We start from the raw sequence: 23,928 nt of genomic DNA, 5'->3' as shown, positions 1-23,928 counted from the left end.
TCAAGTATTAGAAGCTTTAAGGAAACCCCTAGAAATAGCAATAGTACATGTAAAAGGACACCAAAAGGGAATATCATTCATAATCTGAGGAAATAACTTAGCAGATGAAGTGGCCAAAGACGCAGCTGAAAAAGGGGAAATAACTAAGTTGCATATATTAAACTTACAACAGCCTGAGAACATAGAAATATTGGTATTTTCAGAGAGGGAAGAGAAAGAACTAACACGAATAGGGGCAAAGAAGCAAGAAGGGGGGGGTATGGATCTTAGCAGATGGGAGAAAAATGGTTTCAAAACCAATAGCATGATCAATATTAATGAAATTACATCAAACTACTCACTGGGGAACACGAGCTCTCTGTGATCAGTTTTTACAATGTTATGGGTGTATAGGAATTTTCGAAATTGCTAAGCAAGTTACCAGCCACTGCTTGACATGTCAAAAAGTGAATAAAAAGGTTATGAGAAATACTCCTGTAGGGGGAAGGGATATAGCATACCGACCCTTCGAGCAAATACAGGTGGATTTCACGGAACTCCCACCTGTGAATAGATGGAAATATCTACTAGTAATAATCAACCATCTGACCCACTGAGTGGAAGTAATACCTACTGGAAGGGCTACAACAAATTTTGTAATCAAAGTACTACTTGAAAATATAATTCCTAGATACGGAATGGTATATAGTATAGATTCAGACAGAGGAACTCATTTCACCTCAAAAATACTTAAAGGAATAACAGTTGCATTAGGAATTATGTGGAAACACCATACTCCCTGGCACCCCCAAAGTTCAGGGAGGGTTGAGCGAATGAACCAGACTCTGAAGCAAGCCCTAACTAAATTGATGATTGAAACCCAGATGTCATGGGTTAAATGTTTACCCCTGGCCTTACTGCGTATTCGAACCCAACCCAGGACAGACCTTGGTCTGTCACCATATGAAATGCTTTATGGAATGCCTTATATCTGGCTAAAGGATGCAGTAAGTGACTATAGCAATACTGATGCCAAATAAGGACCGTACATACAAACACTTGCAAAAAGGTTGACAGAAATAAGAGAACTAGGAGCTTTAGCCCAAACAGCACCATTAGATTTCAAGATACATAAAATAAACCCTGGGGATTGGGTCCTAATAAAGAGATGGAAAGAAACTTCTTTAACCCCATTTTGGGAAGGTCCCTTCCAGGTACTGCTCACGACAGAGACCGCAGTGCATACAGCAGAACGAGGGTGGACACACGCGACCAGAGTGAAGGGACCTGTTGCTCCACCACCCCTGAAAGAGTGGACTGTGTCATCAACACCTGGGGACCTACGACTTAAACTCCAGAAAAGACCTTTATGAATTCATCACTTGAATGGAGAAAACATATCGAAGGCTGGAATGAGTTATCCCCAGAACAAAGAGACTTAAAGGCCTGACAGGTATTTCCTGAAAGTTTCTGTATAAAACCTAGCCTGAGATCCTGGTTTCAACTGGCCCCAGGACAAATTCTTAGGAGACAGTGGTTTGTTTCTTGGAAAGAGGGAGCCATCCCTTGGCACAGTGGAGGGGCAGGTGCATATTTTACTAATTGTTTAGTTAACCCAATCCTTGTGTTAGCTTGTGACCTTGAAAAAGAAGATCCCCTAACTCCTGGACCGCCACCACCAGATCGCATACACTGTATAAAACATCCGTGGGCTCAACATGATGGTTGGGTAGAGTGTCAGTGTAGGCACTGTCACCGCAAATGGTCCTGTGTGGCCTTTAACCGACATATACATTGCCCTGAGTGTCGTGACACGCAAGGAGATCAACCCCAATTAGAGTCAGTACAGATAAATAACAATATTACCAGTAAATTGGGAAATATCTGAAACTGACTGGTATGCAGCATTAAGATACAGTGTGATGAAATTTTCTGAAGAAACAGCCCAAATTGACTGCCTGCTGGATGACTTTAACTTTATAGACCCCATGTACAGAATGTCACAATGGCTAACAATTTATATATTGATTAATTAGTGGGAATAATAATTTTGCTGACAGAATCCGTTGTTGTGAGATAAAGTGAACCTTTACCTGGAAACGGAAAAACTGGGCCTTAATTAAATTAGAAGATCTAAAAGGGGCAAGACCAGGCTAACCTCTGAACCTGCCACTGACGGCCAGCCACGGGATGCAACCCTGTTCGGACATGGGCCGTGGAGGCTTAAGTTATGCTGGACCCTTTTGGATACTCTGCTGCTTTTGGGCTCACGTCCTGTCTGATGAATGTACAAAATGCTACCAAATTACACGATACAAAGGCCGTATGATTCAAAGCTTAAGCTACCACTCATTTGTCAACAAAGTCTGCTATGGCTCTAGACAACTGAACACTTGCAATACGGGTTCTCGGCAACTATGGGTAGCAAAAAATTTAGGAAAAGGGGGAATCAGGTTGGGACTTAGTTGTCCTAAGGGAGAGGAATGGATTTGTTTCACTCAAGAAGGCCATTGGGACATTTCTGACGGTGGTGGAATGCAGGACTTGAAAAGGGAGGAAATAATAAAACAGAGGGTGCAAACCACATTAAAAGAAACCACACAAGGAAAGCCTTCCAACACAGGTGATAATACCAGAAATTAAAAGACAAACTAGGAGAAGATTGGCAACTCCCGGGTTATGGAACTAACCTATATATTGATCTAATGGAACATATTATTCAAACCTTAATTTTACCTAAGTGCTGGATTTGTAGTGGACCTTTGATGACAGAAGAGTGGCCCTGGAAAGGTACTGGCCTCACTCCATGGGAAATTTTAAAATGGAATCACTCCCAGAAAGCATGAGAATCTAGGTCCCAAGGTTGGAATTTAATTTCTGACGTAATTGGGCAAGAATGCATTGAACGGAGAGGTAGGGAAACATATAAAACTAAAGTAGGAGAGTCCCCATGCCTATCAGTGAAAATAATAAATACCACAGGAGAATACTGGTGGCCAAAAAAAACATTAGGATATTGGACTAACAATATGACTGCAGATTGTACTTGGCATGATGAAGCTCAAAGCTGGTGGTGTAATGAAACAAATTTGAAAAACCCTTTTGAGAGCATAAAATTAAAAATATATTGGGACCAAGGAGGTAGTACTGATTTAGAATGGGTAGCTCCAGAAGGATTATTTTGGATATGTGGAAAGCGAGCATATACACAGCTCCCTAAAGACTGGAGAGGAGTCTGTACACTAGGTATAATCCAACCAGGGTGCTTCCTACTGCCCCCCAAAAAAGGTATGAGTTTAGGTGTACCTTTGTATGATGATTATGGAACCATACGCCGAGAAAAAAGGGATGACATTGGAGGAACCCAAAAGTGGTACGATGATGAATGGCCTCCTGAACGAATCATTGCTACTTACGGACCAGCTACTTGGGCCCAAGATGGGTCCTGGGGTTATCGAACCCCCATATACATGCTAAATAGAATTATCCGCCTCCAGGCAGTCATGGAAATAGTAGCCAATAAGACAATTCAAACTCTGGATCTAATCACAAGTCAGCAATCAAAAACTCGAGCAGCTGTGTACCAGAATAGGCTCGCCTTAGATTATCTGTTAGCTGAGGAAGGGGGTGTGTGTGGTAAATTCAACACTTCAGATTGTTGTTTACAAATTGATGATAATAGACAGGCAGTTATGGATATTGCAAAGGATATCAGAAAACTGACTCATGTACCTGTACAAAAATGGAACTCCATGCTCGACAGCCAATGGTGGGATAACTTGTTAGGAACAGCTTGGTGGAAGAAAGTAGGATTCTTTGTTATGTGCGTTGGCCAGGATAATATTTTTACCATGTTTAATCCCTTGTTTCATTAGATTGATAGTTTCTGTAGCACAAGGAATGCAAATATCAACAATGCTGATAGATACAAAGACGGCTCAAAGGGCCAAAGTACTGTTAGTCACCAGAACTCCACCTTCCCGGGATGAAGAAAATGTCAAATTAATATTGTCCAGATTAGAGCAAAAAACTTGAATCAATAATTTTATAGAAAGAGAGGAGGGATTGTGATAAACTGAGAAAATGATTTGGGCTAATTAGGAGGAAACAGTGTAAGGTCAATATGACCTGGAGAGAGAAAAGAAAACCAAATCGTAAAACTTAATTGGGCCCCTATAAAGAGATAAAACAAGTTACCTCCCTTTTACCTGGTGTAGAATTTATAGTGAGAGAATTTTGTTTAGTTAGCTAGATAATAGCACCTTTCTTAAAATTTATAACTTGGTATAGATAACATTCTTGTTAAGAAAATATCTGTTGAATGTCTGACCTAACAATATATTGTGGATGCTTATAGATAACATTCTTGTTAAGAAAAACATCTGTTAAAAGTCTGACTTAACAATGTGTAATGTTTATGCTTATGTATAATGAATATTCATGAAGTAGTTGAAAATAAATGCAGAACAACTGTCATCTTTGGGTGTGACAGGCGCTGGGAGTTGTTGAACCCCCTCCATGATCACCCAGCACTGAATCTGCTTTTATTATACAATAAATTCTGATTGGAAATCACCCAATTGGGTTTCTATTTTTCACAGGAAGAAGATGTTTTGCAAAACAGATCCTTCATGTGAGCAGTGAAGTTTTCCTGTGCAAATCTTATTCCAAGGCTCGGAAGCAATTTCAGGCTTGGGCTGTGCACCAGGAGAAGCATTTTCACTGAGACTACTGGAGGTCCAGTGGATTTACCTACACGGGCTTTTTGTAGCAGAGGAGCTGTGACCAGAGTCCATTGAAAACTAATTTTATTTTCGGGTCCCATTGGAAGCTGATGAAACCTAGGACCTGCACTCCCCATAACTTCCCAAAGTCATTGGCAGGTGGTCAGGCCTTGGGTTTTGTAGGCTTGAGTTGAGTTTTTACAGCAGTGAGTACAGAAATATCGACTTTATTTGAATCTTCCATCCACTTGAACGTGTGTGTGGCCATGCTGTTGTTTAAGGACTGTCCTTACTTCTCCTTTCAGAGTTGAGCTGCCTGAGTACATCCTGGACATGGGCACTGTTGTTCAGGGTTACAGTAAAAGCTGCACTGTGAAGATCACCAACACCTGGAAGTACCCAGTGGCCGTCCAGGCCAATGAATGTGCCCTGCGTGACACAGGTAACCAGTGCTGGAGAGGCTTCCCGTGGGCTGCAGGGAGCTGTCTCAGACAGACTGGCTTAAGCCACTGCACATGGGGAGGTTTTTTGAGCTTCTTCCTCCCAGTGCCCCTGCTGGGAGCTTCAGGGCCAGAATTCTCCTGGCCAGCCGTGCCCAGGGACCTGGCCTGCCTGGGACTGCCCTGACGTTTCCCTGCAGGGGCCTGATGGGCTGATTACCCTCCTCACCTGCCAGCATCTTCTGCCTGTGGTTCCCACTGGCATCAAGTTTCTTTGGGCACTCTGGGAATGTTGCAAACAGACGAGATCTGCTGTGGTTGGAAAGTGTTTTGTCTGGAGTTCACACTCTCACAGCTCTTGTGTTCAGTCTCTATTGATGAAACAGCCTGTTTGATCCTCTGGTGGATCAAAGTAGGCTTCCAAAAGAGGCCTGGAGGCAAATCTGCACTTCCATCACAGAGTGGCTCGCTGTGTCTGAGGGCTGCTCAGGTGTCTCCTCTAAGTTTGTGTCCCGGGAACAGCACAGCGTGGGGTTTTTCCCAGGGTTCCCAGCAGGGCTCTCGTATGGCCTTAACATGCTTATGACACATTTTGTGTTGCTTGTGTATTTCAGTTGCTTTGTTTTCATCTGTTCAAGGTTTCAACATATACCTGGAGCCCATGGAGTTCCTGATCTACGATGCCAGCAAATGGTTTCAAGTGAACTTTGCAAGTGCCAACCTGCCCGTGGGAAAGGTGAACGTGCTCCTGCCCATCAAGGTACCACAGCTTTTGGGGCAGGCAGCAGGCTGGGCACAGCAGCACGTGTCACCTGGACTCTCAGCTGAACTCTCTGTCCTTCTCCAGGTAGAGAAAGGCCCCACGCTGCACGTCCGCCTCTGTGCCACTGTGATTCAGCTGCTGCTCAGCCTCTCCAGGAACAGACTCCAGTTCCCTGATGTCCAGGTTGGGCAGTGCTGGAGTGAAACAGTCCGGCTTTACAACTGGTTCAGCGCGCCCTGTGAATGGTTCCTCACTGTCAACAAACCCACCAAGAAGGTAAAGCACAGGGAAATGTAACACGGAATGTTGGGTTTTCTTTGCACCTCCTGCCTTTTCTGTGCCTGTGGCTGCCTGAGCACTTGGGCTAGAGCGTGTTTGAGGAAGTTCTTGAGGGTCCAGATCAAGGCTGCTTTGCCTGGACCTGTTCCATTGGCTGATGCTTTGCTTCCCTGCCATCCTCACCCATTCCTCCTCCTCCTCTGAGGACAGGACGGTGGCTCCCCATCTGCTTGCCCTGCCTGCAGGTTGTCCCTCCAGTTCTAGACCGTGGGGGCCACGCCGGGTTTGCTGTGGGTGCTCTCAGCACCGGGACAGGATCTCGGAGCACTCCAGGAACCGAGGCTCTGTCCTCGCAGACCGAGGAGACCTCACACGACTGGTTTCTGTGCTCAGGTGGACAAACGTTTGACACCGGCCATGCGTCAGAAGGAGCTCCAGGCTGCGAAGGATGATTCCCGTGTCTTTCAGTGGAAGGCCCGGGAGGGAACCCTCTATGGTAGAGAGTGGTGTGACCTAAAGATCCAGTTTTCCCCCCTGGAAGAGGTGAGATTGGCAGGTGTCGCCCCAGGAGCTCTGTCAGGGCAGGGTGGTAAGGAGAGCCCAACACAGGGAGTGGCAGATGAGCTCTTTCCCCACGGGCAGCTTTCTGGAAGCCCTGCACTCACTGTGTCAGGGATCTTTTCATTGCTCGACAGATGTAACCAACCATCTCGTGTCAGGCTTTGACCAGAGCCAAACACTGAGCAGAGAAGATGACCTTTATTTCTAGCCAGCCAGAGCTCATCTGCCTCTCTCATGGAGCTGGTGTTTGCCTGATGGAGCAGTACCAGGACTGAAGGCCCTTCTCGTGTGCTCCTCCATGACTAGGGGAGAACATCTGATAATCCATTCTACATCCATTTCATACCCAAATACCCAGTTACACTGCACACCAGGATTTGTCCCAGTTACTCAGAGCCAAGGACACAGATGCTGTAGGCCCTACCATAAGTAAAGATCTGGGTTTCCGTTCCCCCTGGAGGGACTGATAACACCCCTGACCTTTGAGCAAGGCTTGTATTTGGGGTCCTGTCACCTAGGACTTCATGGACAAGTTCTCGGCACTTTTCTCTTTTCAGAAGTCCTACAAAACCGAGCTGAAGATCAACATTCGTGGGAACAGCCAGCTCCTCGTGCTGCACATCTCAGGACAGGGTCTGGAGCCACGGCTGGAGTTCAGCCCCACAGAGATCTGTCTCTTTGTCATTCTCTTTCTCTCCCCCTTTCTCTCTTTTTCCCATTTCTTTCTCTCTCTCTCTTCCTCGTGTTTACTGTTAAATAAAAACCCGTACTATTAACTTTGACATACGGTCTCGCTCGCCCCTTAATTCGGGCAGAGGCGTCTCTCTAATGATTTAAGGAACCTGAGCATAACAACATGTTTCTAAAGGAAGCTCTGGCTTCAGGGAAACAAAGCCAGGGCCTGGAGCACTGTAAAAGATTTAGCCTAAAAGTCTACAGCATAATTGCTCCTTGCTGAGCCAAGAGGACAGGCAGGAGTTAAGAGATCTCTTACTTGAACTGGGGTTCCAAATTCAGCTCCGGCGCAAACGGTTTGTCAATGGCAACTGTGGTGCCAGTGCCCACAGCCTGGATGGGGATGACACTGGTAAGGCTGTTCTCAATGAACAGCTTCATGCTGTCTTCAAATCTCCCTGTGTCACCCAGGTTTGCCGTGACAACCACAGGAACCTCAGCCTTGGCAGGGACCACTCCTTCCCTGGGTTCAATACTCCAGCATTTGCCATCCTGTAAGACAAGGCAAACATGCATTTAGGATGGAAACCATGGACCCTGGTGACTTGTGGGGTGTGAGAAAAGGAACGACTACAGAGAGGAGGGTAAAAAGCGTAAAACCTTCATTTCCCTAAATCTAAACTACTGTGTCTGGGCAAGAGTAGAGCTTATACAACCTGTATTTTACCCTCCTTGAACCCATTTTAACAGACTTTTAAGTTTTGCCCAACCCAAGGGGTGCTCCTCCTCAGGAGAATGTTATTCCCCCTCCAGTCTTTTCTTGGAGTGTATGCCAAGGGAAGCTACTTTCTCTCTTCTGGTTTCCCCACAGCAGAGCTGGGTTTTCACAAAGGCTCAACGCTGCAGAAAGCCACGACTGCTCAAATCCCACCACAGCAGCCACACAGCTGGAGGATACTGCTGAGAGCCTGAAGACTAACTCTGCAAAACCACTTGAGCAAAAGCCCAGCACCAAAGTCCTCAACCCCTGAAGGACCAAAGCCCTGGCTTCCCACTGAGCATCAGCTGCCAAGAGGTGCCCCAGAGCCCTCTGCTTTGGAAAAGTCAGCTCTAAATGCTTATAGCAGGGCAGGAAAACAGGAAGCAGAAAGAAAACTGCCCTGTGGGCATGGCCCAGCCTTCCCACTCTGGTCCTCTGCTTTCTCATGGACTTCCCTCTGTGGATGGGATAAGAAAGCTGCAAGCTGCCTTGGGGAAGGAAGCAAGGCCTTCCACTAGGACAGCTGTACAGACACAGCTCGGCAGGTCCCGGCCTGGGATGAGCATGCAAAAACTATTATCTCCATGCCAGCACCACCCATCCGAGGTGGCTTGCTCTCTGCAGGGGTGGAGAGCAGAACTTCATTGTGGAGTTGAAGAAAGCCGCCCTGGAAATTCCTCACTTGGAGGTTACACTTCCTCCTCAGACACCTGGGAAAGCAGCAAGTGGAAAACTCACTCTACTCCTCCTTGGCCCAGGAGGCTGAGCCTGGACTCTCCCCCACCGCCTGCTGCTTTATCCACAGACACAACCACGCCCACTGTGTCGGGGCTGGCTTCAACCAGCTCCAGCAGTCCAGCCCACTCAGCACGGAGGAGAACAAACCTCCCCCCAATGCTATGGAGGCCACAGGCTCCAGAGGTGCACAATCCCTGCAGCTGTATCTGTGTGCAACAGCCCTGCTGCTCTGACCCCCAGGAAGGGGAAACTCCTCTCCCCACCCAGAGCTTGAGGCCAGACCTCACACCCTGGCCTCTACCATTAACAGCACTTCGGCACAAAGCAAATGTAGGTGGTATGAGGAAACCACGGGGAAATCCTTGCCCTCTCAGGAGCAAAGGGCCACAGGCTCCTCTTCATCTCAGAGCTCCAAAAATGTGACTTGCACCGCTAAATACCTTCCCCAAAATAAAGGGAGAACTTGTAACCACAATCCAGACTCGCTTCTGCTCCTACAACTCTGCAAACTGTTTCACTGAAGGTCGTCCCAGCTAAAACCACCTGCAGAGCCAGGCTCCTCTTGCCTCGGATGGAATCTCTTGTCTCCTCTCTCCCACAGGGCGATATAGAAACCTTACATATAAAATCCAAGTCCTGGGCTGCTGCTGACCAGGGAGTTTCCCTGGAAAACAGCCCCACAGACACTTACGATCTCTGCTCTGAAGGCTGCAGGGATGAGATCCTGATTGCACAGCTGGAGAGTTTGGGAAGTCTCCTGTATCGCTTGGATCTTGACGAAGTTTATCTTATTCACACTTGCGTAGACAAGTGGCATCTTTCCAGAGCACATTAAACGTATTTGCTGTTCCAGGGAGCAGGTAAGAGAGATTTAAAAAAAACAAACCCACACAACAGGGAAAGTTAAGAAAGCTTAAACACTCAACCGCACTCAAGTCATTTCTCTAGGGACAGATATGATACTCCAGTTAAAATGCTGGCCTGTTAGGCAAACTTTTGACATCTTCCCTTCAAAATTAAAAAAGATTAAAGTCTGGGAAACTTTCAGAAAAACTGTAAACTGTTGGCCCAAAGGTAAAAGCTTTGCAAGAAATCTGTACTTAAAAACAGTCTGGCAGTTAAACAGCTGGTTATTCTGGTGGGGAGAAACCCTGCTCTTTAAGGGAAGCAGCCTGATAGTTACGAGCAAGTGTTTTGTTAAAGGTCAGGCTCCCCTGCACAGCCTGCACTGCCTGGCCTTCCTGCTGACTGGTTTACGTGCACAACGGCAATGGCCCGGCTTGAGATGTTTGGTGCCACCCAGGGGATTTGACATCATCCTTTCCATCTGCTTGACTCTAAGTTTAAATCCCTGCAACCACTTTTCAAACATCAGCCTTCCTTTCTGACACAGAAAGCTGAAGGTTCCCAGAATCCTCCCTTTGTGTTCAGAGAGATGACATTTTAAAAGTGTTTCCACAGTTACCAGCATTTTCAATGGAAGACTAATTAAATAAAATGATCCTCGATTTCAGCTTAGATGAACCATATGCTGAGATTACCCCCTAGGAGGACTCCGCTCTTCCTCTTTTCCAGCATACACTGCTTATGCCACCACTGCCTTCTGTCCTTGTCCACACCAGCCATATATGACGAGTCCCTGCTTTCCCTGGAAGAATCCCTGTGCACTCCACCCCCCCAGGATGAACTGCACAAAGGCACACGTCTCCCCTCGCACTCACCAGTGGGGATGTCTCCTTCCCGAACACGGCGATATCCACCGGGATGGAATGAGTACCCACCGCCTGGACTTCAGCTGTAATTGGGATCTCCACCGCCTCGTGACCTTGGATAATCCCACACGGCTTGGGGCTGGAGTACCACAGGGCAGCGGCCTCTTGGTGTCTCTAGAGGGACAGAATCAAGCGCAACTTCAGAGGGACCTTTGCGGAAACTTTAAACTCCTTCACATCTACCACAATGGCAACTCACACACATTTTTTAAAAATCCCCAGGAAAAAGCTGAAAGGCACACAAAAAAATGCAAGAATTGTTGGGGCTCAGCATCCTCAGGGGGTCCAACAGCTCCTGCATCCACAGACACCCACTCCTGTGCTGGCAGCCTCCTTGCAGTAGCTTTTCACAACCTTCTAAGAGCTCTCACAAGAAAACACCCCAAACACTAGAATATAAACTGCTTCCTGAAGAGGTTCAAATGCTTCCTGAAGTTGATATTCAGGTAGGTTCCTATTTAACTGCTTTCTAAAGTTTACATTCAGGTAGAATCCTGTTCTCAGCACACCTTTAAGTCTGAATAGAAACCAGCAAGGTCTTATGAAACCCCATTTGTCCCTAATAAACCCCTCAATAGTATTTGAGAGGAGGAGGTGGATGAGATGCCAAACCTGAGGGAGAACTCTGTAGCATCCTGGAAGGGGGCTCAGGTTCACAAGGGTCAGCGTCTTCTGGCAAGGGACCTTTGCAGAGCACGGTCCACAGTCGAGGGTGGAGGAGAGCAAACGCAGCTCAGGAACGACACATTTGGGCAAAGAGATGACCCCGAAGGAATGAGAGATACTGAGAGAATGGAGAGCATTCACCCCGCAGAGCATCGAATGGAGCATAAGACATTTGTCACTGTCCAACAGATGTTTAATACCCCTCCAGAGATAAATCACCTTTCACGTCTTTCCACTCAAACACATCTTGTCAAGGAGGGGCAAACCCTGAGACTCAGCTCTGCAGAGGCTGCCAAGTGCCCAGGCAGAGCACGGGCCTTGTCCCACAGCAGCCTCTGCCCCTCCTTTGCCCAAGGAGGCTTGCAAGGACTGCCCCAACAGGCCCAGCGAGCCGTGAGCTCTGGGGGAGCCTTCCTATTGAAGGTCAGTGCTCACCAAGGCTCAAGGAACACAAGACTCCAGTGTCTCAGGAAAAACAACTCCCTTCTCTCCCAGGGTGCTGTTGCCCTGCCAGAGAACTCAGCCAGTGTTGAGGGCACGAGCCACCCCCTATAGGGTGTGGGTGATCATCTTCCCAGTTCCTACAGCTCCCTTGCTGCTGCACCCCACAGGTCCCAGGTCTGTCCCCACTGGCACTTGCGTTACAAAACTGCAGCCCAGGCACTGACTGGACGGCTCTGCCTGGGAGAGGGAACGGTACCAGGGAACTGCATCCCTCTTGTCATTAAACTGACACCCAGGGCAGCACCACAGGAGGGAATTTGGCTGCAGCAACAACAACATCTGCATTAAGTCTGAGAACTGAGAATGTTAATGCTCAAAAGAGCCAGAGGGAAGCAGGGAAACCTGAGCCCACCTACCACATCAAGGACTACTTTCCTCTCCCACTCCTGCTGTGAGCCCCTTTCCCACTGCCATGTGCCTTCGTTAACTAAACAGGCATTTTGGACAACACATTCTTGGCAAGGTAATCTGGATGACATTTATCAGACACAGGAGGGAAAGCTCTTTCAGCATTTGTAAAAAGAACAGCCAAATAATGGTTACAGAAGTAAGACTGCAGATTTTAATGAACTGTTTAAACTGTTTTCTTTTCTTACAGAGTCTGTCTCCACTGCCAGAGAGCTTGAATGACCTTCTGGTCCTCCGTCCTGAAGCAATTCTTAACGTAGTTGGCAAATTTGGGTTCCAGCTTAGGCAGGATAGTACCCTTATCTACAGATGCTTGCATTTTCGCTTTAATCTCCTCTAATGACAGAGGGACTTTTGGTGTTTTTGGAGATAGAGTTTTATCTGAGAGCCAGACCCCAGCTCTCAGCAGGCTGCTCACTGCGTCCCAAACCAACGCTGCAGTGTGGTTGGAACCCAGCACAAGCCCACCTCTTGCAGGAAGAAGGACAGGAGGAGCTTGGGAATTTTTTACACCTCAAGCAGCAAAAGCCAGGCCAATAAATAATGTCATTCTTGTTCCCCAGAGAAAAAGGCCCAGAGCCATGCCTGGCTGTGAGCAGGGGTGCTTCTCACCACGGGCTACTTTCCAAGCACTGCTCTTCTCCTACCTAGCTGGGCAGAACCAGCTTCTTAAGCAAGCCTTCTCCTGGAGCTGCAGCCAGCAAACCCCGAGCAAGGCACTGTGCTGGTGGTGGGTGCACGGGGAAGGACGAGCAGCTGCAAGGAGAGCACTGGTACCTGGCTTTGAGGCACAGAGCCAACACCTCCTTGCCAAAACCATCCACGTCCACCACCATATCACAGTCGTACTGTCCCACGTCATTGGAACACAGCGTGACCTGGTGGAAGAGAAGAGCAGCAAATACTTCCCTTCTCCCAAAAGCTCATTACCCACGTGTGGTCTCCTCCGGTTCTTGTTTCGCAGTAAGGCAAGGGAGGATTTTGCCTTAATTCTTCTGCTGGCCCATGCCTAGAGCACAGTCTCTGGGAGTAACATAAGCCTTCTGGCAATACTGAATTTGTTAAACACACCTTGCAGCTGTCAGGGCAGAGGTGGCTAAATTAAAGCATTATACATAATTGTGTATAATGAGACTAAAGCTCTACTCACTACTGCCTTCAAATTAGGGGCCCATTTTTTCATTTGACTACAATAACATAAATGCAAAGGAAATGTGTTGACTTGGACAGAATGAGTTCAGCTTTTCAGCAGGAAGCTGAGGGCAAGGTGTGCTCCTGCAGATGCTGGGCAGTTCATGGCTGCCGAGTTTTTTCTTTCCTCACTGGGGATCCCTGCAGTGACCACAACTCATTCTGCTCCCCAGGAGAGGAGAAACGAGACTGGGAAGAAAAGCAAACTGCTTTATACAGCGGCATCTCTCTAACAGCCACCTTCTGTTCTCATCCTTCCTCTACCTGTTTTCAGTCAAAGAAGTCACGCTCAAAACCAACACACGAATGACTTCTGTTGACCATGTGATCTCAGCTTATGGTTTTGGAGACAAAATGGTGCTCCTTCAGGAACATTCCACGTAACCCAGCTCCCACACCAGTGCAGATCCCTCCCTTGCACATGCTGAGAGCCGACAGCACTAAAGCCCTCCCACAGCCCAGTGAGGCTTCAGCCCCACCTACTGACCCACGTGTGGCCAGACTCCTCCCATACCCTGATCTCCTGGGATCCCTGGGAAGGGATGGTCCCTGTGCTGGGTGTTATGGTGAACTCCATTGGCTTCTCCTGACATGGAGTCAGTGTGCCTTTTTCCCAGGAGGAGTGAGCGTTGTCTTTCACTTGATCAAAGCTCCTAAGGCTGGGCTGTCCCTGGCCGTCCCCAGGGATGCGAAGGTGGAAGGTGATGATCAGGTGGTGTTGATCAACGGAGGTGTTGATCAGGCGGCACGACAAGGTCTGAGGAAAGCCTAGGAAAATGACACAAATGGCCATGTAGGCACCAAGCACCTCATGACTTCTGGTGTGAATATCCTGGTAGGATGAAACTATGCTCTGAGACTTGCTTCCCGTAACAGAAAGCCAGGGATACAGCCACACCTGGTGGGGATGTCCTGCAGAGCCAGGACACCAGCCCACAGCCTGCTCTGCACTAATTAACATCCCACACTAAAGGTACGTGGCTTAAACTCCCTTCTCCTGCAGTCCCATCCCCTGGGCCCTCCTGGGACAAGGACTTTTACAGTCGTTTTGCTGGCAAGGACTGGGAGATTGGAGCAGAAGAGACTATGAGGTACACCAGAAAATACTGACTTTCTATTCCTTTGGTCCTTTCGGATCTCACGATGGCAAAATGCCACCAGCAGCCCTGGAGTTAACACCCTGCAGGCTGCCATGGAAGGGCACGAGTGACAGATGCTCTTCTGTTCAAGTGCTCCGTTTTGGCAAGGCACAGATCCCTCCTGCTGCATCCAGGCCCAGGAACACTCACCAAAGGAGACGTCATTGAAGTCAAGGCCACCTGTGCTGAAATGCAGGCTCAGTCCGGTGACGTGGCCCCTGCGAGGACGAGGACAGAGGAGACAACGGCTTGGTTAAAGGGAACTGCAAAGCCTTTGGCCGTCCTTCCGGCTCAGGTGGGTCAAAGCTGGTGTCAGAGCCCCGTGGGCGTCGAACCAGCTCCACACCCTGTGCTCAGCACGGCGTCCGTGGGCACAGGAGGCAGCCAACAGCTGCTGATGGGGCTCAGGGCACCACGGCAGGCAGGGCACGCCCCCGAGGTGCTGCTGGCCCCATGGAGGACCCTGTACACACACCCAGAGATGACTCTGTGCCCTTGCCTTAGGCAAAAGACCGACTCACTACTTTTCTCTTGCAAAGTAATAACCTTTTTGTTATGTTTTATCCACTTCCCTGATGTTCTTGGTAAAATGGACTGCAGATTCCTTTTGTTTCTTTACTACCTTGATTCAGTGTCTCCCAACAGCAGCCCAGACACAGCCACCTCCAAAGCTCCAGAGCTCCCAGCATCAGCTTTCCTGCCTCCACCACATTACCCCACCAGCCCGTGGTTCAGACTAGCTGGGACAAGCCCTCGTGCTGCTGTGGTGCTGAGGAGAGAGCTTTGCCTCTCCTTCATCACCCCTTTTCCCCATTGCTGGGCGAGGATTATCTTTTGCAATGGCACCAGCCCATGGGAGGATGCCCAAGTCCTTGTGGCAGTCCCTGCTGCTGCAGAGCTCCCCATCTCCCACCCCAGTCCTTTCCTGCTGTGGAAAGGAGGTCCCAGAGCACTCCCTGCACAGGAGCCGGGAGCACAGCCTGTGCCTGTGCCTGGGCACGAGGGATGATGTGAGGCTGCTGCTGCCCCTTTGGCACAGATCATTAACAGAGGATTTTAGAACCACTTCTTCTGGCTGCAGAGTCACCCAGGCTGGCCCATCTCCAAAGCCCTGGGGGCCTTGCTGGGCACTCAGAGGGGACATCCCAGACCAGCAGCTGCCCAAAACTAATGCCTTCCCACTGCCTGCCACGGCCAAGGCGGAGGGAGGTCCCTGCAGGAAGGAGTCACTCCAGCTCCTGGGCACCTGCACTGGGCAGAAGGCATCCCCACACTGAGGGGATGCCAACATCAGAGCCAAGACTAAGAGCTCGGGCAACACCTTTTTTCTCTGCTCCACCACCAAATGAGGCAGGTGAGAGATGATTACCCAGAGACACCTACAGACGTTCCCACCAAGCTCCCAGAGCCCTCCTCACCTGATAGTCAAGGTCACAGGCTTAGGGCATTCAGCCACATTGAAATGGAATTCTTCCTTGAACTCCCCCAGGGTGGTGGAACTGAAGGGGATCTGGATGGGCTGGAGCCCACTGGGTGGAATGATGCCCTGCTGGGGCCGAAAGGTGAAGCAGGAGCCGTGGGCTGTGGTTGGAGGGATGAGCTCGAAGGGAGCATCAATAGCTCCTTTGTTAACCAGCATTGCCTGCAGCATCAAGAAAGCAAAATGGAAATACATGAGCAACCTTCCTTTCTTACAGAAGGCTGAGTTGTTTCTAAGAAACGATTAACCCCTGGAAAGGCAGAAGATGCTGTGTGCTGCTACGTGGCAGAAGCCAAAAAAGTACAGCAGGGCAAGTTCTGCCTTTGGGTTTTCATGCAAAGCAGCAATAACTTCACATAAGCAGAGTCACTCCTGGTTTATCCCAGGGACACGGAGCGGGTCACTCCTGGCCAGCATCGCCAAGTTCATTCAGACCCGGCCTGAGGAGCAACGTGGGGCAGTTGCAGCCTCGCAGTGAATCCCCACAGAGCTGCTGCTGCTCCAGGGGTGCCCGGCCCTGCCAAGGGCAGCACACATTCAGCTTCTATGGCAGCCAACCGGTTTACTGCGTGCAGAAGACACCTCAGAACAGTGCTATCACCAACTTCAGAAGCTCTCCCCAGCTCTGCTAGAGTAGATCATTTGGGTTCTTGTATTTTTCATTTAATCTGATAGTTTCTTAGACCTTGTTCAGCCAGACATGTCAAGAAAGGATGAATGTGAGGCGCACAGCAGCTCCACCTATTCTAAAGAGTTGCTCTCTCATATCTCTACACAGCCATGGGGAAACCCTGCTTTAGTGGTTTGGACTTTGTTTTCCCCCAGAGGCTAAGAAAAGTGGTAGACCCCAAGGGGTGAAAACCCTTGCCCAATGGGCACTCCTGCAGAAATGTCAACATTCCACAAGCTCACCGGAAGAGAAGAGTTGTAGTTTTGGTTGTTGAGGAGAGGTGGCCATGTTGTAGAGCCACGAGGTAGGGGCTCTGAGCCCCTTGGGGCCTCTGGCCCCCTCCCAGCCCCGGCTGGGGGGACTGCAAAGACCTGGAACAGTGCTAGACTGGACTAAGTGTCTGTAGTTAAGCCAGGAGATGTTTTCTCCATGGGCGCAGAGCAGCAGCCGGCACTGACCAGAGAAACGGTGGCAGAGAGCCAGGACAGATAAGACCTGAACCGGAGGAGCAGCAGAAACAACATGCAGCACCGCAGAGAAGACTCCTGGAAGGAGAGCCAAGGAAAAAGAGAGCCAGCAGCTGAGAGACAGAGTTCTGGGGGTGAGAACTGTACCAGACCCCCTCCCAAACTCCTTGAGACCCCCTCTTGGAAAAGAGGGACATGGACTCCTTTTGGAGAGCAGTTTTGGTTCCTGGAGATACCAGACCGTCACGAAGACCCCCCTGTGTCTTCGTGATATGACCGTGGTGGAACGACCTTGTCTGGGGCTACGCAGCCCACGGAAGACCCCTTTGCCTGCGTCAAGGGGGTCGAGGGAGCTTGGAGGCCTCCCTTGTGAGTGCTGGCAGAAATCCAGCTATCAGCTGCTGCATGCATGCGGAGAGGACAGACTGTTGCCTCAGAAGATGCTGCTGCTTAAGGACTGGAAGGGATCTGTCCTTTTTTCCCTCCTGGACTTTTATTTGGAGGGGAGAAGAGATCTGATCCATTGTAAATACTTATGTCATGGTAGAGATAGTTGTGATCGTGTGTATAATGTGTTATAATATTTATTTGTACAGTCATTGTAATATATTCCCTTTCCCCCACTTTGAGTCTGGTGTGTTTTGTCTGGAAAAACCCATCTCACATTAGGTTGAGATGTGGGAGGGGGAATGGAGCTAGGGAATTGGATTTTGGGGCTATCTCAAACCATGACACCTGCCATTGCCATGGACTTATCCATCTGCTTTGGAATTCTTTCCCCAACTGTTAGCCTGGCAAAACCTGTCAGAACACTTGAGGCAGAAGCAGAGGGATGTCCCTCATTTTGTAGCTTTGCAGCTGCTGTTGAAAATATTCCCGTATTCAACCTCTGCTTTGAAACTTGAAAACTCTCCTCTCGTGTGTTACCTGTGTTACAAATTGCACTTGGGGATCCCATGCTGAGCTGAAGTTTACCTGCAGCGTAGCTGCTTAGGACAGCACTAACAGTATCATCTACTCATTCACCTTTTCTCATCTAATGAAATTACTATATTGATAGTGAGAAACAATAAAGTATCAGCATCAAAAATGCAGAGAGAGCACAATCTTTTGGGAAGAAAACAACTCAGTGTGTCCTTTCCTGCCATGGCAAAGCTTTTGGAAGTGTCTGGCATGATGTAGTGCCTCATTTTCCACCTTTTTCAGTTGCTCTCTCTTGCAGTGGACTCAAGCTCAAACGCAGCCAGTTTGTTCCAGCTGCTCTTGAACAGCCCGAGCACAAAGGTGCCTTGAGTCTGAGGCCGGAACAGAAGCCTCTGAGCACTTCAGCTTTTTGACCCAGTGTTGCTTTCATGTGTTGAGGGGTTGTTTTGCAGAAAGCATCCCAGCTGATCTCCAAGGGAGGTTGTCAAAAAGCAGGAATTGGGGCCTCATGAACAACAGACACCACCTTTCAGACCCCAGAAAAGGATCCAGATTCTGTGAAACCCCCCAGATTTGACTAGTATGTCAAATATTCCCTGCTCACAACTGCCTAAGTTGCCAGAAATTCCACAGGTCCACCAGGCTCCCCTCTGCCCCAGGAGCCATCAGGATCCACCCCAGCCCCTGCTGCTCACCTCGTAGCTGTAGGCTTCTCCAACCAAAACTTTCCCCATGTCCAGTTCCTCAGAGTTGAGTTGGAGGCAGGGCCCGAGGCCTTCCCTTGTGAGTCGCAGGGGCAGCCTGGTCTCACGGCCTGGGGAGAGATTTCCATTTCAGTAGAGTAATTCTTACTCTCTTATCCTGCTTTTTCCAGGCTGCCTCAGTGCCAGTCCCTGACTCCGGATGGGTGAGACCAGCTCCTGATGCTCCAGGGGAAGAGATGGACCCTTCTCTTCCCTCAGGAGATATGCCTTGGGGCTGGCTTCCAAGTTCTAACCCGCCCCTTGGGCTTGTTTCCCGTTTAGCCACCAGTTTGCACCCTGAAAAAGCGATGCCGAGCTTAAAACATGATTTCTGTAGTGATAGGACAAGGAGTAATGGGGACAAATTGGTAGAGGGGAAATTTAGATTAAATATACAAAAGAAGGACAGGGAACCTGAACCACGCTGTGCTCTATGAGTGTTCCCTGCCCTGTGTGGGCACAACAAAGCCACCACCTCTGTGAGGGGGTGACTCGGGGTGGGGGCAACAATAACTGCTCCCAGAAAAGGACTTGACAGCACTCCTGGAAGCTGAGCACAGCAAGCCCAGAGGCCACCACCTGGACACACCTCAGCCTGAGAGCCAGAAGGTGACAATTCCCACGCAGGGAGAGAAGCAGGTGCTGGCCAGGGGTGGTCCTTCTGCAGACAGCCTGGGCTCAGCCACCTCTGGTCTGCTGTTGTCTGGGCAGTGGGAGGTGATCCGGGCTCAGGGAGGACATTTCTACCTCGGCTCCTACTGCCTGATGATGGATCCATGTCATGAGGAGCCATCCTGGAGGTCAGTGCTCTAGAGGGGCTTAGTGCCTGTTCCCTAAAGCTGTTCTGCTGTGTAGCTCTTTGGCCTTTGAGGAAATACTGGCAAACCCATGGCATGAAAGCTTATCCATGCACTGCTTGGACTGTTCTGGGATCAGTGTCCTGAGCCCTGGCCTTGCATGGGAGACCACCAGGAAGCCGCAGGGACAGTGGACATGAGCCAGCACTGCCCTGCTGACCTTGGACCCTTCCCAGCACTTCCACGGGAGCCCAGTGGGCTGGAAGAGTATTTGCACCTCCCCTTCACTGTGGGTGAGAGAAAGAGGAGAAGGAGCCGTACCTGAGATGGAAGAGTAGGCCACTTTTCTATAGACTTGGGCTTCTCAGGGTTTAAAGAACACCTTGATTTCAGCTGAACAATGTGGCCCAACCTCTCCCTCCTAAAGCAGAAAGAGACAGCAAACCATTTACTTTCCAGTATCACATTTCCTCTTTTCAATCTGTAAGCCCTTACTTAGAGCAAGGAGTGAACAACACTCCCAAACCAGCTCAACACAACCGCAGGATGCTCTTAATGCTCAGCTGATCAGCCCCCACGCTACAATATTCCTACTCTGACACAAGCGCTTGGTCACATCGTGCTGCTGTCAGCTACAGTGGTGTGAAACTGCTCTTGTGCTGACACTGGTGGCTCTTGGCCTTAGATGGGCTATAGGAGTCACCAAGAAGAGAACATGATGCCCTTCCTTGGAAAGAAAAAACTTAGTTTCACTTTTTTTAAAAGAAAGCAGAGGCTGGGATTCTTGTAGGGTTTACTCCAAGACGAGGAGGGATTTTGCACTGTGCAGACACCAGGGATTCCTCATCTCACGCTGTGCCAATACTCATACTCAGGGCTCTGGTTGATGGAAGGACATGGGGGTTTGCTTGCAGAAACAGAAAAAGATTTTCAGTCCCTGTGTGCAAAAGAACTCAAAAAGTCCATTTCCAAGTCTTGTGTCCAGGCTCCCAGATGACACTGGAAGGGAGACTCAGACATGCTGTAAGTCCTGGTTACAGGGAGGGCTTGGCATTTCCATGACCTTGGGCTGAATTTGGCCTCCTTTTCGCTTCAGGTCAGTCTGTGAACTGACAGTGCTCCAACGCCCTCTGGGAAGCCCCACACATCACGTGTAAGCTGTGCCCCTTCCTACAGTAACCGACCCCTCTGGACACTGCAAGGACACGCACCAAGCTCCCTTGACATCGAGCCCTTGCAGCAGAGCTCAGCTTTAGGCAGGTTCCTGCTGCCTGCCAGGAGCCCACAGGGTAGCAATGCTTTTTGCAACAAACTCTCCAGCCTGGCCAGAAACCCCATGTCTTCTCTCGGGGCACATCGAGACAGCTGAGGTGGGGATCTGCCGAGTGACCTCATTCAGGGAGGGGGAGGGGGAGGAGGTTCTCAGCTATCACTTACCAAGGGCTCAATGGTGAAAACGTCATCTGAGAAGAGCATGGAGTCTGCTTCAGTCTTTGCTGTCTCCTTCTCCAACTCGCGGTCGTAAAGGTCCAGTTCCTCATAGCGCTTCATCACAAGAGCCTTTGCTATCTCCTGGGGTGGCCGAGACAGATTGTGACACAGCCTGCAGCCACAGGGAGAAACAAAGGCAGCACGTCATTTAATAAGCTGCTGATTTGCAGAGCTGAGTGTAAGTGCAGAAGCAGCAAAGCGCTCGGGGAGGAGCAGCAGCAGCTCCCCAGCAAGGGGCTGAGCCTGAGCCACGGGCTCCCAAAGGGCTCAGAGGATCACTGGTTGGTCGCTCGCAGGGCAGGTGCTTTTACTCCACACTTACAAGCTCAGGAGAGGTTTTAAAAGCCAGCAGCCCTCAAGAGAACCTCCTGGCTCAGAGCCACTGCCAAAACTGAGGGAGAACCCACCAGTGACCTCAACTGACTCTTCCTACCACAGAGCTGCTTGGGGGAGGCAGATAAAGATCAAGGAGTCCCCCCACTGCCTGCAGGGCTTCCCTGGCAAGGGGAGAAGAAGCTGGCTCTCAGCTGCAGCTTACCAGCATCACTCTTGGCTTCTTCCCTTTTGGACCTGCAGGGATAAGCTAACCCTGTGTGCCCTGTTCTCTACACTGCCTTCCACCAGAGCATCCCAGAGCACTTTCAAAGCCAATTGAGGAATTCAGGCATGGCACCTCTTCAGTGACATTAAAGGTTTTGTAGGCATGAAAACAGAGGCCCTGAGAGGGGGACATCTAGCCTTGAACCACCTTCTTTTTTTCCTCCTTCTGGCCTTCTCTGCAGACCTTTGGCACAGTTAATCTCTCCATTACTTGGTAGCTGCAGCAGAAATCATTCTAGTGTTTTAAGATCACAACCAAGAAATGAGAAAGGAACAGCTGCTTCCCAGCTGGCAGATCACTGTTCCTCCCTCAGACTCCAGTCCCCTGGCCATGAAGAAGTTGCAGGTGGCAACTGGGGGGACAAGTAGAAGGTTCCATAGGGAGCAAATTGAGGCAGTGGAGTATAAACAGGACAGCACCCTCACCCAGCCAAATTCAAACTGTTAGAAAGAAAGTACAGTCATGGATATTACCAGCTGCACACAGACAGAGCCTTGGACAAACACTGTCACCGGCATCAAAACTACTGGCTATGGCTGGCTCCCTGCCCCAAAAATACTGGCTGTGGCTGGCTCCCTGCACCAAAAATACTGGCTATGGCTGGCTCCCTGCCCCAAAAATACTGGCTATGGCTGGCTCCCTGCCCCAAAAATACTGGCTATGGCTGGCTCCCTGCCCCAAAAATACTGGCCATGGCTGGCTCCCTGCCCCAAAAATACTGGCTATGGCTGGCTCCTTGTGCAGCGCATTCGGAAATGTTTCTCCAGGGCTGACCTGCAGCGCTGGGCATGAGGAGGGCATCCAGCCACTGAGGTGGCAACCCTCTGCTCAACCTCCATCAACAGACAGTAATTTCCCCATGACGTGCCAGAAGGCCCTGATACTCTGCACCCCCACCTTCCACTGCCTTGTGTTATATAACAAGGGAATACCTGCCCGAGTGCAAGAAGCGGGGTCACAAATAGGACGACTGATTTAGGGGGCACTCGCCTCGGTGGACCCCCAGAGTGGACCCCTGACAACCACTGAACTAAGACCTGAGCACATGGAGTGGCAAAACCACTGCCACTCTCACCTCCCATGCTGATGAGAGACTGTACAGAAGTAACTCACATAAATGGTCAGGAGACAGAGGAGCTAACTGAAAAAATAAACCTTTACTCTAATGAAAGGGAGAGTTCACTGAACAGACCTCAGGGAGGTCTCTCAACTCAGTGGAGGTTGCAGCTTCTTTTATCCCCTTTGCCCGGAGCACAGGTCCCTCCCCATTTCTCCATTGGCTGGGATACTCTGGAGTGACAGGCTTCCCAGCAGGCCTACTGTGTGTCCCCCATTATGTGCTGATTAGGTGGCTCTGGAGTATTGATGGAAGGGAACGGACAGAATGCTCCAAGATCAATGTGATCAGGCAAAATGTCAGGTTTATTAGGAGAAAGACAGATTATATAGTGCTCATGACGCTTAGTTTCTTGTTCACACTACATTGGTTACATAAGGAAAACATACTGTGGTGTACAACACTAATTGGATAACTGCAGGTGTCCATAGAACTTGTTTTCTTGCCAAAAGAACTCCTCCTTCACCTTGGCACAAGGCCTGCAGCCACATTAGTGGCGCAGCATTTTTTATTATCTGCACCCAGCCATGCCAAGGTAAAACACACAGAAAAATCTCAGAAATGCAATACAAATTGTTCACACAATTTCTGCGTTGCCACACTGGAGGTCACTGACATTGTTTAAGATGGAGGCCACAGCACTTCAAAAGGGAGGACAGGGCCACATGATCCTCCCGTGCTGCTGGTTGGTCCCCCTGTCTCTGGGCAAACTGCCCCTCTCCAGAGCTGAGAACTGAACAACTTTGTCGCTTCTTACTGCGAGCTGTGACTGCCCTGCAAACTCTGCAGGAACACCTACTTGTTCCTAACACCCTAAAGCACTCAAAAGCACAAGCACCCCCTGAGGCCATAGGTTAGTTTTACCCTTGGGCAGTGCATGTCACTGCATCTTTCAGACCAACCTGATCTTCTGTGGATACTCCTCTGCCTCAGTAGCAAAAGCCTTCCACTGGAATCGGGCTGTGATGTTACTTCTGTTGTGGATGGCCGGGGTTCTGTGGCTTGACAAGTTCCAAAGAGTACTTGTCCAGCCCGATGC

General features: G+C 49.5%; 2 protein-coding genes across 2 annotated transcripts; one reads left to right on the top strand and one right to left on the bottom strand.

Moving 5' to 3' along the window:
* Positions 1-4,980: 4,980 nt before the first annotated feature.
* LOC135406073 (hydrocephalus-inducing protein-like) lies at positions 4,981-7,537 on the top strand. Its single transcript, XM_064640628.1, has 5 exons — positions 4,981-5,145; positions 5,782-5,903; positions 5,991-6,182; positions 6,579-6,728; positions 7,304-7,537. Exons 1-5 carry the CDS (start codon positions 5,037-5,039, stop codon positions 7,520-7,522), a joined length of 792 nt encoding a protein of 263 aa, XP_064496698.1. The 5' UTR covers positions 4,981-5,036; the 3' UTR covers positions 7,523-7,537.
* A 6,629-nt stretch (positions 7,538-14,166) lies between these two features.
* Positions 14,167-18,951, bottom strand: LOC135406284 (hydrocephalus-inducing protein homolog; the record flags this gene model as incomplete). Its single annotated transcript, XM_064640707.1, has 4 exons — positions 18,836-18,951; positions 16,018-16,241; positions 14,750-14,817; positions 14,167-14,228 (listed from the first exon to the last, which is right to left on the bottom strand). Coding segments are annotated over exons 1-4 (393 nt in total), but the record flags the coding sequence as incomplete, so codon positions are not given.
* Positions 18,952-23,928: the final 4,977 nt, after the last annotated feature.

This window comes from Pseudopipra pipra, chromosome W (genome assembly GCF_036250125.1).
Source record: "Pseudopipra pipra isolate bDixPip1 chromosome W, bDixPip1.hap1, whole genome shotgun sequence".
Lineage (NCBI taxonomy): Eukaryota > Metazoa > Chordata > Aves > Passeriformes > Pipridae > Pseudopipra > Pseudopipra pipra.
The sequence above is the reverse complement of the archived record's forward strand: the minus strand, read 5'-3'. Positions and strand labels throughout refer to the sequence as shown.

Bases quoted from the DNA above. Each gene is read 5' to 3' on its own strand.
- LOC135406073 (XM_064640628.1), top strand. From the start codon at position 5,037: ATGGGCACTGTTGTTCAGGGTTACAGTAAAAGCTGCACTGTGAAGATC. The intron at 5,146-5,781 runs GTAACCAGTGCT...CATCTGTTCAAG, and splicing joins ATGTGCCCTGCGTGACACAG to GTTTCAACATATACCTGGAG. The intron at 6,729-7,303 runs GTGAGATTGGCA...TTCTCTTTTCAG, and splicing joins AGTTTTCCCCCCTGGAAGAG to AAGTCCTACAAAACCGAGCT.